The 21,733-nt window shown below is 35.8% G+C and overlaps 2 protein-coding genes across 2 annotated transcripts; one reads left to right on the top strand and one right to left on the bottom strand.

Annotated features, from left to right (window-relative positions):
• Window positions 1-813: 813 nt before the first annotated feature.
• Window positions 814-10,148, bottom strand: LOC18055451 (pentatricopeptide repeat-containing protein At4g33170). The gene is given in 10 exon segments (XM_024177908.1): window positions 814-924; window positions 927-1,002; window positions 1,004-3,882; window positions 4,281-4,332; window positions 4,820-5,114; window positions 5,786-5,910; window positions 6,886-6,956; window positions 7,061-7,511; window positions 8,075-8,949; window positions 9,762-10,148. Coding segments are annotated over 9 exon segments (4,800 nt in total). The 5' UTR covers window positions 8,855-8,949; window positions 9,762-10,148; the 3' UTR covers window positions 814-853.
• A 9,027-nt stretch (window positions 10,149-19,175) lies between these two features.
• Window positions 19,176-20,695, top strand: LOC18055453 (copper transporter 5). The gene has a single exon (XM_006452910.2). It carries the CDS (start codon window positions 19,362-19,364, stop codon window positions 19,791-19,793), a length of 432 nt encoding a protein of 143 aa, XP_006452973.1. The 5' UTR covers window positions 19,176-19,361; the 3' UTR covers window positions 19,794-20,695.
• Window positions 20,696-21,733: the final 1,038 nt, after the last annotated feature.

Raw genomic sequence — 21,733 nt, forward strand, 5'->3', positions numbered from 1 at the left:
GAGTAAACAACAGTGAACTCAGAAACAAAAAACTAAATCTAGTGACAGGTCACAAGCTGTAATGAGCCATCAAAAAACTAAATTTTGCAATTTACGATATTTCAATCTTATGTCGGATTCTTTTGTTTTGTAAGAATTATATGACACCCAATAGGTTAAGGTACTATTAAAGATTTAAGAATGCATACACAATATGTCATTTTCAAGATGAAATATTTTGGCACTTAGTAAAAAAAAAAAAAAAAAAATCAACCCAGGTTAATACACACCACGAAACTCAAACTCCTCCTCATATGTGATAAAAGTAGTAGTTTATCAACATGTTATTAGATAGCCTCCAAATTATGTGAATCTAACTATGAAATTATTGTGCCATTTCTTTTCTTTCAAAAAAATAAAATAAAATAAAGATCCACCTGTATAGGTTTAGATTTACTAGTTATTTCTGATTATTTTATAATTTTATGAATTTAAATTGGATAAACCCTATGGCTGTGCTATAATTAAATGGAATAATACACTGGTAAGCCCCTGGTTGTAATATCCAACCAAAAAAAAAATTGCATATACCTGATACAATTTCTTCGGAAAATAAATTGACTATAATTTGCAGGAGAACTAAATTATAATTATATATCTTTAGCAGAAATGTAAGAGATACTAATTCTCAACTTATCAAAACAAAAGCCCTTTGCAGATTTTTCCGACACGCTCTACCCATATCATGTAAAAAGAGACCTTTTATTATTATTATTATTATTTTTTTTTTTTTGAAGAAGAAGAAAGTAAATGTCTACAGAGCAAAAAATTTTAGTTGCATGATGGATGTTATGGTCAAAATATTAATCCGGGACTAGCAGTAATCAGCGCAAGGGCACATTCCATCCCTAAGATGATGGAATCGATTAGCATCTCTCAATACAATTCACGTTCAGAAACCTTTGATATGAATATGGTTGCATTATGGCAATCTCCGCAAACACGAAGGTTCTTTATTACTCGGAATAACAGAGGAAGGAGGAGTGCTTATGAGTCCATAAGTTCTTGCAAGTTTCTCGCTGTAGTAATAGAGAGCGCACTCTTTCTCCTCTTCTTCCACATCAAGAAGCACAAAGTCTGTATCAGGGACATATCCTCCTTCTTTAATCCTTTTAATCAAACCCTCCACCTTAGCGAAAATCAAATCAGCTTCCGGATGTGACCCATCATCCACAACAGATTAATGAATGTTGTTCTTCACATCTATCCAACTAAAACCGGGATCCTTTTTCACATTCTTCCTCTTCATTTCTCCTCGAGCACTTGTTACATCATCCCATTGGTTAGCAGCAGCAAATATATTGGACAGAAGAACATAAGCTGATGAATCAAATGGTTCCAAGGCCATCAGCTTCTCTGCCACCCATTTCCCAGTTTCAGTGTCCCCCTGAACTCTACAAGCACCAAGCAACGCTCTATGCATTGAAGCAGAAGCTTCAAAGGGCATTGACAAAATCAACTCCCCTGCCTCTTTAGTGCGCCCTGCACGACCAAGGGCATCAACTAGAAAAGAGTAATGCTCCACCTCAGGCTCAATACCATACTTTTCACGCATTAAGTGGAAATTCTCATAAGCTTCAGAAACTAAACCAGTATAGCTACAAGCAGAAAGGACACCGATAAAGGTTACACTATCAGGTTCAACACCATGAGCTTTCATATCTTCGAAAAGTTTAAGGGTTTCTTCACCATTTCCATGTTGAGCTAAACCCACCAACATGGCATTCCACAAGACAGTGTTCCTCATATCCATTTGCTTAAATAAGATGTATGCATCTTCTATGTTCCCACACTTGGCATACATGTCAACAAGGGAAATCCCAACAAAAGGGTCTGAAGAACAATCCAACTTGATCAGATTTGCATGGATTTGTCTTCCTTGTTCCAGTGCTGTAAGACAAGAGCTGGCTTTGACTAGGATAGCAAAAGTAAATTCATCAGGAACGACCCCAGAGAGCCTCATCTGATGGTATATAGAAAGAGCAAGATCCTCCTCTCCATTATCAACACATCCAGATATCATAGTTGTCCACGCAACATCATCAGGTGCAGGGATATCATTGAATATTGACTGCGCATCTACCATGGCTCCACATTTGACATACATATCAAGGATACCGCTACTTACACATAAATCTAATTCAAACCCAGACTTCATAGCGTAAGCATGCATTTGCTTCCCTTGTTTCAACATCAACAAGCAACCACAGGCCTTCACAGCAGTCGCTATTGTTATCTCATCTAATCTCTCTCCACTCGTATGCATGTGGGAAAAGAGCTCCAATGCTTTGTGACTGTTGTTACTCAATATATACCCAAAGATCATTGCATTCCAAGTAGCCAAATCGAATCCATCTTTGTTTTCAAATAGATATTCTGCTTCAGCCATACTTCCATTCCTACAATAAACATCAATAAGAGCAGTTGATACGAAACTATCAGCCACTGTATCATTCTTTATGGCATGAACATGTATCTGCTTACTGAGATGCAAGCCTTCTGGCAGTGAGGAAGATGCCCTCAGAACACTTGCTAATGTGAATTGATCCGTTCTCAGGCCACTACGTAATAGATTGATAAACAGACTTACCGATTCCTTTTCTAAACCACTCTGTGTATAACTTGATATCATCGAGTTCCATGATATTAAATCCATTTCTTTCATTTCCAAGAATACTTTTTGAGCAAACCAGACACAGCCCATTTTTGAGTACATGTTGATAAGACTATTCCCAACGATAACAGCTGAATAAAAACCTGATTTTAAAGTTGTACCATGAATCTGCTGCCCCAAGTTTAAATTATCTGTGCCAGCAACTGCCGCCAAAGCAACTAGAAATGTGACACTATCATATTGTACATTTGATCTAATCATATTCACAAAGCACTCAATGGCACCATGGTTATCACCAACTTGGAGATAGCCGGACAATTTCTTATTCCACAGAACAACATTTGAATTATTATTGTACAACAGTAATTTTATTGCATAAGCTTGAACCTGCTCCTCATGCCTCTTGCCCAAATCAGAAATCACTCCCAAGACACACTGTACGCTCTCATCATCAGGACACAGTCCACTCCTATGAAGACCCACAAAGAGATGAAATACTTCTTCTCCGAAACCATTTTCAGCATAGGCTCTCAACATTACCTTCCACAACACAATATCTCTTTCCTGCATGCCATCAAACAAAAACTTGGCCTCTCTAATTTTCCCAAATTTCGAGTAAATATTCACAAGAGCCCCCGAAACAAACTCATCCCAGACCAAACCAATCTTCAACGCATACCCATGAACAGTCTCCGAGGCCCAAACATACCCCGAAGACAAACATAGCTTTAACAGCGGAGCCAAAGTCAATCGACTTGTAAACGTAATTGACTCGCGTAAAGAACGAAAAAGACGAAAACCCTCCGTCACATTCTCAGCATTACCCTCCCCTGAGTGAGCATATGCAGCCAGAATGGAATTCCAGCTAATGAGGTCCCGGTCGGGCATTTTATCGAACAAGCGGCGGGCGTACACAAGTGACCCGCATCTAGAGTACATCGTCATGAGATTGTTAGTTAAGAAACGATCTGGGATTTGCGAAGAATTCAATATACGAGCGTGGGTTGACTTGCCAAGGAGCAAGTCGGAGGTGGAGATAGCGTGGCGGAGGATAGAGAACCATTGGGAGGATGATGATGAAGATGAAAAATGAGACTTTTGGAGAAAGGGTAGAAGAGAAAGAGAAAAGGAAGGTAAATTCCGGTATGTATCCTTTGTGAAGGAGGAGAAGATCACGTAGGTGTGCTTGTGTCTCGGTTTGAGATTGGCTTGTAATTGCGTGTACATTTCTTAGTTTTTACATTGCTTTGTTTCCCTCCATGTTTTTAAAATTCCGGTACTTGCTTCGCTTGAAAGAATTTGTGAGGTCGTTTTGTAAATTCTTGAACTTTGGAACCTTGTGAATTTTTCCTTTTTCTCTTTTTAAGCCCTTCTTGGAAACTAATAGCGAACATACATGCCATCCTTCAGCTGCTCAAGAATCATAATTCTCCCATAACAAAGCCTTGGTAAAACTTTGGGTTTACTTGTTCAGATCCATTCCAGAGTAAACAGTTTTTGATCCGATACAATATCACGAAACATTGATGAATAATGTTCACCGCCTGTTACTAATTTGTATTGGAGATCTGGGTTCAATTAAAAGTTAGAACAAACCCAGCAGAATCCGTTTATGAAGAAAATACACCAACGAAATCAAGCACAGTTAATCCTTCTTTCTGACCCACGCGGTTCCTGGCCTTTTCATAATAGGATATAACTTGCAGTAACTTGCGAGAGTGGTGATGCTCGATGAATTGTACTATCATGTAATCCAAATTCTATCAGTTACAACTGAGGGGGGGCAAAAAAAGAAAAAAAAAAAAAAAGGAATTTAACAAAGTAAAATTAAGGTACAAGATTAACAAAAATGAAAAAGAAAATGGTTGCAAAAGCTCGGCTGATGTATAGCCCCTGATGCTACCAAAATGTAATGCTGCTGTCAACTGACTAAACCTTAATGATACACTTCTGCTTCCTTTCTCTTACCTCTCTGTCCCTAATTTCCCGTAACTTTTTTCATTTTTTTTTGTTTCTTTTTCATTTTTTCCCTTTTCAGGCTTTGACTACTTTCTCTTCCACTCCCTTCCCATATACAGATACAAGAATGATTCAGATGACTATGACTTGATGGAATTATGGTTGGTGTCAAAAACTCCTATACCTTGCTGTCATGTCATTGACTCAATATATCACAACTCGAAGCAGCCCTGGCTGCGGTTCAGTATAGTCAAGGCCCTCTTCTTCGAGCAGGTAACGCTGTACAGCAATTGGAAGTCTTACCGGAGTTCTGGAACCCCTAGTGTGGTGTCCTGTTCCAACACATATATAAACCTGCAGACGCTGACCGGCCGCACGGGCTGTGCTCCTCAGAACACTCAATTCATGCTTGAGAACGTGAATTGCTTCACTTACATGAAGCCCGTGCAGGTCTATCATCCGATCCTGTCCTCTCCCATTGCCTTGCAACTCAACTGGGTTCCTGAAAAAAGTAGTAGGTAATAAACAGTCAAAAAGAACAATACCAACAGTTGGCTTACAAAAACACCATCACTGTTAGCCGCCCGTTATGAAACACAGGCTTTGTACTGTTGAAAACAAAGCCATCATTTGATCGACATGCCACAGATTCTCAACACTTCCAGTGCAGCTCTTTTGTGATAAACAAGCAGGGGTGCAAGTTGTTCTGAGAAGCATGATCATGCAATCATAGTTGTACAACAAATATGTGTATATTGCTTAAAACGAAACAATAAAGAAGCATCATCTAACGTTTAGAATAGAACAGATTTTTGTTGCGGGGAAAGTTTCATCCTCATCATGAGCCTCCATATGTTACAGATAAGACAGCTAGTCTTTACAGGCACTCTTATGTGTTACAGAGAAGACAGGTAGTCTTTACAGGCAGGTAGATGAAGACATCACTCGTTTACAGTAAAAAGGAATGATACAAGAAAAGGGATACAGACCTTATCATCTGGAGATGCTTAAAAAATGTAAAAAAGAAAAAAAAAAAAAGTATAATAAGGCATTTGATTTCTTCAAAAATGACAAGCCTCAGGAAGACAAATACAGGGAAGAAGAAAATAAATAATTAATAAGCAAAAGCTTGTCATGGGCAAGAACAAGCACAAACAGCAAGATATCACAAACCTTTGGCGATATATAGATTCTTGAGCCTTCCCATGAGCTGCCTTCATTTGCATATTATGCAGCTGTCCTTTCACACTCAGTTCCTTTGCTAGGGCCTTATTTCCTATCAGATATGCTTGACGTGCCTGTAAAAACACAATAACAATTAATTGCTATAACATGGCATCAGAAAGTGTTACCATGGGCAGGCAACAAATAGCTCTTCCCTCCAGACCTCCACCGACGAAACAAGAATAATAATAACAGTGATAATTAATAAATAAATCACAAATATGTAGTCAGGATATTTCACATATATAGATAAGATATTTTGCTGCAAAATCAGCCAAATAAGTGATATCCAATACAACATCATTATTCATCATATTTCAAGAAGCATGCAAAATGACAGCAATTTGTTCGTGAACCTTGCTATTTAATCTTAACCAAGAAGCCAGCCCACAGGTTATTGGTCCACTAAGACATTGGCAAGTTTAAACATCATACCCCATCATGGGATGTTAAAGGAATTGTTCTTTTATAACTTAAATCAAATCAGACCTGTTGGCATTTAGAAATTATTCTTGGATACTCATCAGGTCAGGCCCAGAGTTCCTTATCAGGAAAAGTGATATATGAAGACATACAGATTTAAAAGTGACAAACATATTTAACTAGATAACCAGCAAAAAATGAATACAATCTATGAAGTAATCAGTGTTTTTCAAAATGTGGTTCCTAACATCACCTCCAAGGCAACTGTCAGAAAGCAAAGTCTACCTAAAAGTAGCAGCACTACATGATGCGAACATTTAACAATTATGCAAATTTGAAACTATATGCAGTTGAAACAATATTAGTGCCTGGAAACAAATATCAATCCTAAAAACTCTAATTTCTACCATCTCATGGATTGCCATGCCTATAATAAATTGATATCAGATTCACCAAGTAGAACCCTCCTTAAGTCACAGTAATCAAATACTCTATATCAGCTGCCACTACATGACAATGCACTTTTAAATAGCAATTCAAGTTTTCCTTCCCATGAAAAGACTGAGAGGAGGAAAGAGCAAGAGACTGTTAACCAGCAAAGCATTTCACCATGTTACAGGACGAACCTGTTCAAAGTATGCATTACGTAGACGGGCATGGTCACGAGCTTCTTCCCGCAGCTCAGAATACATATTTGCTGCCATCTCAACAATGTTAAAGCAAATATACATGCAGAAGGCATTTATCCCACATTTAAAAAGGTGCATAATATAAGTAACTTTGTTGACTGAAGAATATTACCCACTGCTTCTCCAGTTTCAAGCCAGACAGGTGCTGTTCGAGCAGAACCACGATTCTGCAACCTATCAGCATAAATTCCTCTCCCATGGCCACTATTATATGCACTGGCCGAAACATTGGAACTTCTACTTGAGCCAATAGTCGAATCAGCAGAACCATTTCTCTCATACTTCCAAGCACCAGAATCCTGTGAAGCTAATTTTCTGACAGCGGAAGCAAAATCTGTTGCACCTCTTGAGGGAAAGGATGAGCTAGTTTTGAACATAAGCAAGTTCTCCTTATCAGCAGATCGAAAAGGATTTCCAGTTTGCTGGAGATCATCTACGGCATATTTTTGAGAACCAGTTTGACCATCTGGCACTGTAAGTACAGGAAAGTCCATCGCACTGAGATTGGGAGATGACAAGGGCTTCGAGTGCGGATTCTGATTGAAGCCGCCATCGACTTGAAGCTACAGTCGAAAACAAGAATACTATGAAACACCCTATATAAAATCCATAAATGGACAAACAACAATCATATATATAGCCCCATACTCTTGCAATTTATAAGAAATTAATATACTCATAAAACAAGTTACTCTGCCCATAAAACAAACTATGATAACAAGAACGGCAATTGATACTGCAAGCAGTTGCACAGTGCACTGAAAAGGAAAAAAAGCCTAATTACTGTAGCTAGATCCTCTTAGCCAAGCCAAATTAACTAACAGTAGTTGCAATTGTCACCTCAAGCTTCTATCAGCAGTGCCAAAGAAGGCGTAGGTTGTCATCCATAGACCAAAGAATTATTTGTTCACACAGTTCACCGTAATTACAATGTCGAACAACAATATTTCAGCAACTAATTACAATCAACTATCTGGAAAACAAATCAATATCACTTCAAAGAAGTAGTTTCACTCAAAAGAAATTATGACTCAACAGATAATACTTCATTGTATCTCCACATGTAAGCAGAAATGAGAGCACCTCAAATTTATCAGATAACAGACTTCTTAGAAACTGAGAATACCTCCAACTGAGTGAGCATCTCAATAGTCAGGTTTAAGTCACAGCCATTGGCAAAATAAACTTCAGCTAGGCTTTCAGCAGCAAACCCAGGGAATTGTGATGCCAAAAACTCCACCGGATTCATCTCAGTATCTTCTATCATTCCAATCTCACCTGTCATATCGTTCACGAACCCATGTCTAGAATTCCCATTGTAAGGATGCCCCTCCCTGAGCTGATCACTGCCCAGAATCTGCTTGTCCCAAGGCCTTGGTGACAAATTCAAAAAATTGGCTGCAGTAGGATCCTCCCCATAGCTTGAAGCAGAAAATCTCATCTTTTCTGCAAAGCTGTTACCATTGATATGATGTGGAGATAACTCCTGCTGCTCAGACAGTACGTACCCACTTCCTGTAGAAGCAGGAAACCTTGAACCTTCAATACCATCATGTAATGACAAGCCTGCTAAAGAGAGACCCCCAAGTCCTTGAGACTCATCTTCATTCAAGACCTTAAAATCTGGTGTGATATCATCAGGGAGCTGGTGTCGCCAGTACTGGTGAGCCTCTTCATCGGAATTATTTGAGATGGATGACTCTGATCGATCAAGAACTGCTTTCCCTACAGATCCAGAACCAGCAAACCTCGCTGTTGCATCCGTTGCACTGGTACTTCCAACTGATGAAGAGGATCTAAGCGAAAAGGGAACGAACTCTGCAGCATTTGGATTTAAAGCAGTTGCCTTGTTTGGACTGGGTAGCTTTGTATCACTAATTTGTGTTCCTTTTTTGGAAAGGCTCATTCTTTACCAAAATGCCAACAAAAAGAAACGTACATGCATAAAGAAGACTGACGAAGAGAAAACAAGCTTAACTTAAGAAAGACTTTACCCAAAACCTGCAAAACAGTTACAAATTGAGTATTCCAATTAGTCACAGCCAAGTAACTTCACTTCCAAGTATACCCACATGCATGAACTCTGCTATTTTCCAATAATAAACTCAACAACCTTACCTCTAGCGACATATGTACCTGAAACTGCCAAAACTCAACAAAACCCATTATAGAATCCATCATTATTTAATACAACCACTTCCAAACGAAATTACAAATTCAAATTTCAAATAAAATTAAGTAAGAACAGAGTGAAAAAAGCATCTTATCCATATCAGTAACTTAATCAAACACTAAATGCATAGCTGAATACTGAATTTGACAGTAAAGCTCAAAGTTTTGTATATAAAAATACACTGAACCTTGATTTTGTTTTGAATAAAATAAATTCTCAGTAAATGAACTTAACACTTCAACTAACTGTATTAGACAGAACAAGATTGCTCACCACATCTCTGAAAACCCTGACTTCGCAAATGGATAAGATTTAGAAAAAAAAAAAGTCAAATTTCACTCAATCATTAATAAACTAAATAAAATCGTTAAAAGATAATCAAACACGAGCATACGAAATAAAAACCCTAACAGATTTTCAAAAACCCAAAATTGACCAACGAAATCAAAATAAATAACCAAATATCAAATTAACAGAAAACTTTGAACTGAAACCACAAACTTCATTATATCCATCCATCCACAAACAAAATCTCAAAAGATTAAAAAAAAAAAAGAAAGTCAAAAGCAGGAAAAAAACAAAAAAACCAAAGATCTGTAAACTAAAAAATGAAACAAAATAATAGCATCTAAACATATACCTTTGCGAACCAATTCAAATGGATCCATAACAGCCGGTGATACGACGAGACGATAAGAGATCGGGAAGAGACGAGATAAAGACGAGAAGAGACGAGATAAAGACGGAAATAATACGTACGAGTTGTTGGGATTGGAGCTCGTTAGTATGCAGCAGCAAAGCTGTACAATTTCTTTTATTTTGAAATATTTGTTTATTTTTCTTTATTTTTTAGCTCTTTAAGAGTTCTGGGGGTTTGGCTATACAGAACAGAGGGGAAGCAACAGCGCAGAAGCAACATCACCACCACCACAAAAATATAAAAAGAAAGAAAAGGAGGAAAGAGAGAAAGACAAGGCAGCCCTTGGCCCCTTGCCCCTTCGCCACTCGATTTGACTTCTCTCTCTCTCTCTCTTCCCTCTTTTACTTTCTCCTGAATTTTTTTTTTATTTTTTAGCCTTTTAATTATATCGGGAAATTTGTTTAATTGGGATTTGGAAAAAGAAATGTTTATAGTAAACGTTACCCACTCACTACTCATGCTCTTGCTCTCGCCCAAACGGCGAATTTGTACATTATTTTACTCTTATGTCTCAAATGTGTTCATCGGTGGAAAATTCAATATTTTTTTATATTTTTTACTTCAATGCTTTCCGAAGTAATTCTAAAATTTTTATTTAGAATGTTGATTTTCTTATCTTGTGTGAGATTGTACAAGTATTTAATTTATTCCCCAATTTGCATAATTTTTAAATTTTTTAATTTATTGAAATTGATAATCGGAATTATAATTTTATATTTCCCGCTCGCTCGTAAATCTTAACTATTTTTATATTAGTTATAATTCTCTCTCCTCTCTCGTATGAACTGAATTTAAATTTCACACCTATTATTTTCAGTTTTACCTATCTTAACGGACTCTTGTTTAATGACACTTTTCCTTTGTTATTCCAATCATATATATTTATGCAACTTAGCAAATTTGGAGAAGCATTTCCCAGATTTAAGGCGACTAACATTTGCATTGCTTAGTTTACATATACCTTTTATGACATATTGCTTCTACGGGCACTCTATAACTTATAAGGATTTGACTATTGCCAACAGTTGTGATTAAGGGAGCCCTGTGATCTCATCTCATTCTTTGACTTGTATATAAACAAGGGATTAAATGAAACCCAAATAATAACACATTATCGACTATGGTGTTAAAATGTATTTTGTATCAATCTTGATAAGCAGTTTATGATGAGCCACTAGTGTCCTACTTATACTAATTAAATATTTTTCTGTGCAAAAATGTTGTTTTGCACGAACAAAATTGTCCGAATTTTTATCTAATGGAACTTTTGTTTAGATTGCTCATTCGCTGCGGCAAAATAGTTCACACATTATGAATGATGATCATTATGATAAATTACATCAAAATTCATTTTTTTATAAAAAAAAAAAAAACTATCATTCAAAGATAGTAGAACAAAATGTTTACAAAATAATTTAAATTTGACTTTTTACAACTACCGTGATTTTCACCATATTCACAATATAAATTATTTATTAAATTTTATACTTTTTTCGATTTTTTTTATCTTTGAGGTTTGAACTGATGTACTTGAAACATATATCGTAGGAAAAAAAATTCGCATAAAAAGTAATCTCACTTTTCCATATAAGGCACGTGAAAAACATGTGAAATGAAATAATGAAAATACTGTGGATGACATGAGTCATTGAATTTTAGGTAAACATTTTGGGTTGCACCGTACAAGGTTAGAGAGTCTAGACAAAGAGCTGCACACTTGCACTATAACAAAGCTACCCAAAAAAGGTTCCGAGTATAAAACATATCCATCATGGAGTGTATTTTAATTCCTTGATCTTTTTCATTCATTACAGGAAGATGGACTAATTAAAAATACACCTGAGATTAAGCAAATAACTGTATTAATTGATATAAAAAATGTATTTAAATGGCGTATTATGTCTGTATATGTTTGATGTAATAAGTGTGCATTTTATAGACGTCCATGATACAATCTTAGAAAAAAAAAAGAGGGGGCCGGCAAAGCTGATTATCTCCGCGCAATTGTCCCAAATGGGTCTTTAGTTTGAGCCGATGAGTTTTTATTTTTATTTTAGGTAGAAATAATCAATAAATTCATTAATCTCATACAACTTTAATTCGTAATTAATTAAAATCATATTAATTTCATGGGTCTCTTAAGTTACTTAACTGACAGTCAAAGTAAAATTTACGTACTAACCTACCTCTGATCTCACTACTCTGTTAATCAATTCTGTTTTGCAAACATAAATCTAAATGACAATAAATATCTCTTAAAAAAAAAAAACCCTAATTTCATTCGCAACTTATACGGCGTAAGCTGATTGGCTACTTTTTTTTTTTATTTTGACAAAGAAGGCCAACCAAATCTACAATCCTTCTATTTCTCCTGCCCGTGGCAGGCATGTTAGAAATTGAATTGCTCCTTCCGCTTACGACAAAAATGTATTTACCCTCACACTCCCACGCGTACGTCAACGTCAGCCTACCATATAACGCGCTGCTTTCGCTTAACAGTGCACACAACACAACTCCTCTGTTTTAAAACACTAGCAACACACGCACTCGAGATCGCGCGTGACAGGTTCATAAGAAAAAGATATTGCTGGAAAGTTTGCACGTTTTGGCTTGCACGACTGGTAAAAAGGCAACCATCGCGACAGCTGGATACGGCTCAACCGTTAGAATCACCTGCTCCAAGTAACACCCGAAAAAACTCAATCAAACCGACGAAACGTCCCACGTGGCATGTAAATGTTGTCGTGTAAAAGTCGATGGCACGATTGGTGGTAAACCACTGAATTAAAATGAAATCAGTTATAGAGGAAAATAGTCGTCAAGTTAAGAACAATGACGTGGCAGCAATCACAGCGCCTAGTGAGCGCCAATGATTAGGGCCAGTGTTCTCGTTACGCAAGAAAAGAAATAAACAGAAACAAATTCTTTCGTCCATATATATACATCTCTCTTCGCAAATTCTTCACCTTCACTCAAGAGCCCATAGAGGCTCCGAAATGCATACAAATCGCAGCGTTTTGCTCATCAGCGACGAAAACAGTTACGTATTCATCAGATACTCGTAACGGCAATCTTATTTACACATATAAATTGCATTCAGTTTCTCAAATTTCAAATTTTCGAAATTTTGCTGTCCACTGGAATTATACTATATATCAATGGTTCCTACGACAGTAGTAAACGAAACTGAAGTGGCGGTGGCGGCGGATATGATGACGCAAAGCAGTAATTATAAGGATCAATCGGAAGTGGAGTTCGCGAGATGCGAGTGCTGCGGGCTGACGGAGGAGTGCACGGCGGCGTACGTTTCTCACGTCAAAGAACGATTCGGCGGACGTTGGATATGCGGGCTGTGTACGGAGGCTGTGAAGGATGAGATCACGTGTAGGTCAAAGAAGAGAGAGAATCACCTGATGATTAGTACGGACGAAGCTCTGAATCGTCACATGAAGTTTTGTGAGCAGTTCAGGTCTTCGAGTCCGCCCGCGCGTCCCGCCGGCGACGATTTGATTTCCGCTATGAAACATATCCTTCGACGATCGTTGGATTCTCCTCCAAAGAGCAAATCTCCTCCTCCGACGTCGTTTCTCGCGTCCAAAGCTTTTTAAAATTTAAAAAACGAAGGTTAGCAATAATGTCGAGATTTATCTAACATTATTATGACCATTATGCAACGGTATTTCTCATTAGTCAGTATATTTCTAATATTAATTCCTACATTCGAGTACAATTGCGCGCATTCGATCTTTTCATCGTAATGAGACAATGACACAAATATAAAAATTTAAAATCACTCTTGCGATTAAAATTTACAGTCCTCAAATTTTTTGAAATATATAGTCATTTATGAATATTATTAGAAAATATCTGAGCTATATGAAAGCCAACAAGTCAATATACGATATTTATTCAATGCATTTTGTAATGCATGGATTATATGGTGATGTGCTTATGTTAGGGTGTCAGCGTCCCTCAAAACTTTTCATATTTAAGAGCAATTGGAGTATTTAGGCGTGCCAACTTATTACTGTGGTTCTCACATTGTTGAATTGATAGAGTTCTTCAGTTTTGACTTTAGAGGTGCAATATACGGTAAAGACTAAAGTTTATAGCATAAACTATGTTGCCATGTGTTTCACGTTGCTTTGATGTTGTGAAAGCGAAATTCCCATATTTGTTTTCATATGAATGAAGGGTTTCTAATGGAAGGATCTTGGCACAAGGGTGGAACCAAGGAGTGGATATTTTCTGACTATATGGGCGGCTGAGATAGAATATAATCAAAACAAAATAATACGTGTCTCTGTCATTTGATGTGAAGATTTTATAGCTAACAAGAAATTTTTTGCATTGATAGCTGGCTCTATTGTTATTAGGTTATTTTGGGTATGCGGCTCCTGAGGTGCGTCCACTGAAAATGATAAAGATGTGCTTGAGATACAATAATATACGGTTGAAAAGGTTGATGCAATAAAGCCGTAGTATTGAAAAATGGGAAACAACCGACCCTGTCAGCCATGGCGCCAACAGTCGCTAGGAGAAAAAAGGTCAAAAAGAGGAAAAGAGAGAGAGAGAAACAACAGCTGCTGTGTTTGATGATAATCAATTAATCATACGGCACCTCACAGGTCACACCTGTCCATCAAATTCTCTAACCAGGGCGAACCAGCCAAGTGCATGATACAATAACAGTCTTGCTTTCTACAGAGTTAAAACGATACAATATTTTTTACTATCTCTTGCAAAAATTAATGCGAAGCTTGAAATATGATCTATATTAAATTAATGCGTACCTCATCACCATAGGTTACTGGGGTGGCTTTCTGTGGTTGCCAAATCAATCTTCGTAGAACTTGTGTGTGTGTGTATACATATATGTTTATTTATGGTTTATTTACTTCTCAAATTAAAGAATCAGAATTATTAATAGTATTTACTTTAAAGTTGATAAAATTTAACACGACTCAATTATTTGACACAAACACGACACGAATAAATGGGTGTGGATCGTCGAATTTAACATGATTATTAATGGGTCGGGTCTGGATTGACACGATTTTTTTACGTGTTGGGTTAGGGTTAAAATTCTTGACTCGTTTACCTGATCAATGATCCGATTATATTTTTTATTTTAAAATAATTTACAAGTTCTTGTCGTCAAAACTCAAATATTATAGATGATTTTCTCTTTTATTTTTATTCTTTGAAAGGATAATTATAAACACGGTGTTTTATTTATAAAATTATAAATATATTTAGAACTTCAATAGTATAAATGTGTAAAATATTAGTAGGCATGTATATTTTATAATATTGATATATAATATTATTTACATATATATAATTAAAACTCAATAGTGTAAATATGTAATATTTTGTTAGATATGTTTATTTTATAATGTTGATAAATTATGTATGTATATATGACAGTGTGTAAATATTTGATATAACTTTTGTTTAATATATAGTTATTAAACGGGTTATTGGGTAACCCGATTATTTTTCCGTATCAAGTTTGGGTTCTAATACTTTGACACAATTATTAAATGGGACGAATTTGTGTGGACCTTAAATTTAACACAACGTAAAACTGACATGACACGAACACAACTTGATGACTCGTTTTGCAAAAATTCGAATGGCAGGGCCTACATTAGTTTGGGAATCATTTCCATTGATCCCATTTCCAAGAAGAGGTGGGAATCAAATATTGATTCCCAAAACTACCCATTTTACCCCCACTGAATTTTAATCTCTAGTTGCCCCCAATCAAATTATGTTATTTTAACATTTTATTTTTTTAGAATTTATTAAAATCCTAGAATTTTTGTGTGATTTACAAATAGGTCCTCTTATTATTATTAGGGTCCCTTTATGATGCTCTTTAAAAATCCCAACATTAATAGTGGGATTGATGTAGACCATTAGATGATATCTACTATTTATAATAACCAAATATGGTTAAGTGAAAAAAATTAAAATATTTGTCTTGTATTGTAGGTAACTTTTTACCAATTAAATAACTTAAATTCAATAAAGGATACGAAAAGAAATTACAGCAGTTATAAGGATAGAGAGAAGAGAGGTATACAACTTGAAAAGAAGAAGAAATTAAATCCAACATAAGAATTAAAGGCCACAGAAATATGACTATTTAATGCTCATTTTTCCTTCAATTAACATCAATTGATCTCATTCCATTTTTCCATGCTACAAGAACCACACTTATATGCCTTTCCCCCCAAAAAAAAAAAAAAAAAACTTGTTTATAACGTACATGAAATTGTCCCCCACTAACTACTTACTTGCGAACTACTTTATTGCTATCTACACCGACATTTTATTGCTCCATTCAAAGAAATTAATGCATAGTAAATAATTCCTGTCTACTGACCTGCACTCACCGTTTTCTTCAATTGCCACCAGGTGACTTCCCACTTTCATGATCTTCCTCCTTTCATCGACCAACACCTCCACTACCATACAAATAAAGACGTCACGATGCCTCGGGGGCACGGCAGCAGATGAAGCCCTTTTTTGCATTGTGCAATTCATTACTTCTTTTCTTTTTTTCTTTTTTTAAAAAAACAATTTTCTTTCTTAGTGCAAGTTGCATCTTCTCTCGTCTTTAGTGCAGTGTGCAGTTTGCGATGTGCGACAACAATTCTAGGCCCCTATTAAATGCGCATAATTTGGCTGGGCATGCCATGGGATTGGGATAAATAGGTTCAGATCGAATTTGGATTTTTGCTTAATATCCGGTTGGATTTGTTTTTAATCTGATTGGATTCAAGTTATACATATAAGGAAGCTATCAAAACTTAAATTTCCAAATTCAGCCGCATCAACCTAGAAACCTAGCCACCCATGATTGATGTTTCGAAAGTTGAGGTTTCAAAATTACAATGCTACTACGACTAAACCTGAAATGGGGTTTCAAAAATCTAATCTTATTAGATTTGTAATTACCAAATAAAAAAAAAAAAAGTAATAAACGAACCCTAGCCCACAATCAAACACGAACCTAACCAATTGTTGCTGTCGATGCCAGGCGACCAGCCTCACATGGACGGTCGACCTCGTCCCAGCGGTTTTCAGCCACGCGATTTCATCAATCTTCATGGCATGTTGTTCTTCAACTTCTACAAACATTCAACACCTAGTCTCTTTATTTATTTATTTATTGTTTGTGTGTTTGTATGGATAAATTTGGCGTTATTTTTGCTTTATAAGCTCTGGTTTTTTTAGCTCTAGTGCGGTACTATTTGTCACTTAGAATTCGATTTATCAGGTATTTTTACTCTGTTGTGTTGCAAGTTTGTAGTTTTTTTTTTATCAACTAATTAATAGTCAATCTGGTATTCAATTGTTTGTTCTTAATTGATAAACTCATCCGCAATTAAATCAATCCTATTCGAACCCGAATTAATCAAAAAAAATTATTTGATTTAAAATCAATCTAAACTTAATCGAATCGAATTTAAGTTTCGAATTGCATTCGCATTATTTTTTTCTTAATCCGAAATTCATTTTTACCGGTCTCTAGTTATTAATTTCCAAGCACGTACGTGATGATGCCAATGATTTTCTATGATTTCGTAATTTATATATGTATGTATCCGCATCTAATTTGGAGATAAATACGAATCTCAACTTAATACCAGGACTCAAACTTGAGCCCTTCTTGTGGGAATTTTACATTGATAGAATATGCTTTATCATCTTATCTTATCCAGAAAATAGGGTTCAATGTTCTTTATGATGTTCCAAATAAATTTTAATTACAAATATCAATAAATTTCAATGTATTTATCAAATTCGATGTAAACGCGGCCTGAAGTAGGTCAGGTTTGATTTAAAATGGACCTAAAAAGTAAAAAAAAAAAAGCATATGAATTGCATTGATTCCGATCATATCTAAACTTTTTCCTTACTAATATTTCTTTCAAGGGGCAAAAAAAAAAAAAAAAACAGAGCTTAATCATCCCTCTACTGCAAAGAAAAAAAATTTGAGGAATATATAAATCACAGGTTTTTTTTTTTTTTTTTAAATCTTTGTCCAACCCTAAGAGAATTAAATCAAATTTTATCGGAATGAAAATAAGAAACATTCAGTGAAAAATGAACCAAGAAATATTTGTGATTTATTGGAAGAAATTCGCAAATCACTTTCAACTTTAAGAAGATGCTTCAACACTTTATTTATTTATTTTTAGCGTTCTTTAATTTTTTTTTAAAATATTTTTCTTTTTATAGACTATTGCAATGAATGTGGGGCAAATTTTATGCCCATGTTCGATCCTTAATGTCATTTTCAAAAAATATAAAATAAAATTGAAGGTGATCCCGAACTCTTCATCATTATTCATTCCTCTTATCTTTCATTCTTGACGTGACCGTCTACACTCAACCAACCCAAATGCCCATTAACAGTGCGGGTTTTGACAAATTACTGAATCATAGCCGCAAACCCTCTCTCTCTCTATCTCGTGTAACTTTCAACCTATAAATAAAACCATTAATATTCCGACACAAACAGATATATATTTCCCAAAATACCCTGGAAAATCATGAAAAATCTCATATCCAAACGGACCCGTAACTAAGACGAAACTTCTTGCGTCTATTGTCCAACCGCTAATCCAAATCTGAGAATATCAAACCAGGGTCCCTTAGGTTATACATTTTCTCAAGAAGGGCCATAGTTTGGTCAACTTCTATCAAGTAGGTATCTAGTCCCTATCAAATATTCCATATACCCTTATTGTTCGTTTGTTTTATTAAGCATTGTAAGGGTGTGTTTGGTGCGCCTTATCAAATACGGTTTCTTCTAAAAGAACAATAAATTTTTATGTTAGCATAATTTTAAATAAAATTTCTTTTAAAAAAAATTATTTTTTGTTTCAAATGAATATGCTAATGATAATATATAAAGAGATTTTACTAATTGAACCAATGAGAACTTACCTATAATATTAAATTATATTACTCAAGCTAAAGCACCATTTACTATTATTGTCAAGTGGTTGTGACTTTTAAATTATAACTTTAAAATTTTTAGTTAATAGTTATAGTCGTAGTTTAGAAATTTAGATAATTAATTTTATTCTCAACTATTGAATGAAATATCTATATTATTTTTAAAAAAAAGTAATATTTATTTAAATACTATGAACCCCGGAATTCCAATTACCAAAAGGAGCCGCTTTTCGAAACTCCAATTACCACCAAAGGGGTTAGTCAAATCATTTGAAGGATTACCAAGCTGCCGAACAAACTAGGGACTTAGCTGATATAAATGAACAAACTATGACTTGACTTGAAAAAAATAAAAAAGCAAGGGATACATATATTATTAGGCTCAGCCCAAAACCATGTCGTAAAACTTGTACAATGTACTACACAAATCAGAAAAAAGTACTATTGGAGAAATATTATCTAACAACTCATTGATCCTCGTCATCATCTTCTTTCTTCTCCTTGTTCTCTCCTCCACAATTTTTTTTTTCTTTTCCTGAAATCCAAAACCGAGCTGCGAAGATGATGCACATGACCTTCTACTGGGGCCGGCAAGTGACCCTCTTGTTCGACTTTTGGCGTACCGATTCATGGCCGAGTTACGCGCTGACCCTTCTCGCCTGCTTCCTCTTCTCCGCCTTTTACCAGTACCTGGAGGACAGGCGCGTCCGCTTGAACCGGATCGCCGTCGGACAGAAGCCCGCCATCGCCGACGTCGAGACCCCGCTGCTGCAGAGAAAAGTCGTCGGGAAATTCTCGGCGGCGAGGATCGCCGGGACGGCCCTGTTTGGGATCAATTCTGGGGTGGGGTACTTGCTGATGCTGGCGATCATGTCGTTTAATGGGGGCGTGTTCTTGGCAGTCGTTGTGGGGCTTATGATTGGTTACTTGGTCTTTAGAAGTGAAAGTGATGATGTCACCCTTGTTGTTGATAATCCTTGTGCTTGCGCTTAGTGATTACGAAGGCTCTCCCTCTCTCTCTCTCTTTTTTTTGTTTGGGGTTTCTGGGTAATTTATTTCTCTGTGTAATACTGTCGCTTTGTGCCATGTATCTTTTTATCTTTGTGCTATAGGTTGTAAAACTGATTTGTAAATGATATTACAAAAGGGAAAGGAGACATAAAAATCTTGTTTTTCTGATGATGGTTTTAATTAGATCTGAAAGTTTCTGGGGATTAGCTAATTTTAGGTATATAACTTGATGGAAAGTTCTAATAATAATATATCTCAAAATTAATTTAATGGGTTGGATTTAATTTGTTTGATTGTTTGGAAATGGAAGGAAATGAGCTTATTAATTGGTAAATTGGATGAGGGAGGTGCTTGGTTCTCGGGAATTGCAGGCTTGCGTCTCTTTTAGAGACTCTTAACTTGTTGGGCAAACTACCGTTCTTACCTACCAATCTCAATCAAACTAAGAAGAAGTTAGCTATGTTCTGTTGTGGGTGACGGTGAGTTCAGGTAGAGTGTTTTCGGAAATCACAACAAGTCTTAGGTTCGCAGTCCTGCTTATGTTTGTTTCATCCTCGCTCACACGGAGGGGCAGAGGGTTCAATTAGTTCTGTGTCCGTTTGTAATCAGATTAGCTCTACAGCCATCTCCTACTGTCTGGCAAAGGTTAAAGAATTAGCCTGTATCTGTGAAATCTACCCTTCATTCATTGCCAGCGAATTGATGGCGGTTGAAGCAATTGAATGGGTTGATATCCAGATCATAATTCAGACATTTTGTAAAGAGATGTATGAAACTCTCTCATCTTTGTTCGATTTACTTTTATTGGGAGTGAAAATAAAGAATGGGGACAAAGCTTTGTTGGCATAAGCTTTGTGCTCGGCCCAACAGAATGACTTCTCGGATATATTTAAGTAAGCAAATTCGTTGGAATAATGCTGCGGCTTACAGCGAAGCAGTAATAATAATATAACCTGGGTGATGATAGTTTTGTATATTGGTATGGGACTATACATGTGCGTCAGTCATGAAAACACGATGTACAATTTTTTGTTTTTTAGAAAATTGTTTGGGTGCAGGGATGACACCGGCCCCCCCTTTCGTCTCACACACTCAAAACTATCCCGTTACATTATGGGTAGTTAGGTTTCGTTTTGACTTTAGTTTATTAATGCCGTGTTTACTAATAAAAAATGGGAATGATGTAATGAGATTCATTAACTTGTTTAATTTGAAATTTTAGTGGGTTTCACAAATTTGAGAATGAGATTCATTAATTATTTTGAATGATGATGATCAAAATTATCATAATAAACAATGACAATAATCAACTAAGGTTAGTTTAATAACTTGTAACAATCCATTATTATTTTAAAACAACGTATACACATTAATGACAATACAAATCATTTTGATTCTAACTCGTACAACTAAAGTGAATAATTTATTATGATTTTTATTTCTCATTCTGATTCCAACTCGTTTCAATTACCATTAACACACCATTAGAGTCTATTACATGAAACACAACTCTCAACAATTTTATACCACTTATTCTAAGGAAGAGGAGCAAGTCAAAACATTTACGTGGTGATTAAAAAACAAAGAGGATTGGCAATTCGTGCCATTAATCGTATTGACTAGTTTAATACATTTAATATAAAAAAATTTAAAAATTAATTTAAAATATAATAAATATGTCAATATTATTCTTCAAATATATCGTAAATAAGTTAACATGATATTAAATATGATATAAATAAGTTTATGACATAATATAGATATGATACGAATAATCAATTTAGTATTAAGTATATATAGACAGATGCTGAGTTATTGCGGGAAAGTGAGGCCAATGCCTCCGCATATGATAAACTCATGACAGAAATATGTCAACATGCCAAAGTAAGGGCTCAGGTATTCGACTTGACCGATGAGGATAG

Source organism: Citrus clementina, unplaced genomic scaffold, assembly GCF_000493195.1.
Source record: "Citrus clementina cultivar Clemenules unplaced genomic scaffold, Citrus_clementina_v1.0 scaffold_1, whole genome shotgun sequence".
Classification (NCBI taxonomy): Eukaryota; Viridiplantae; Streptophyta; class Magnoliopsida; order Sapindales; family Rutaceae; genus Citrus; species Citrus x clementina.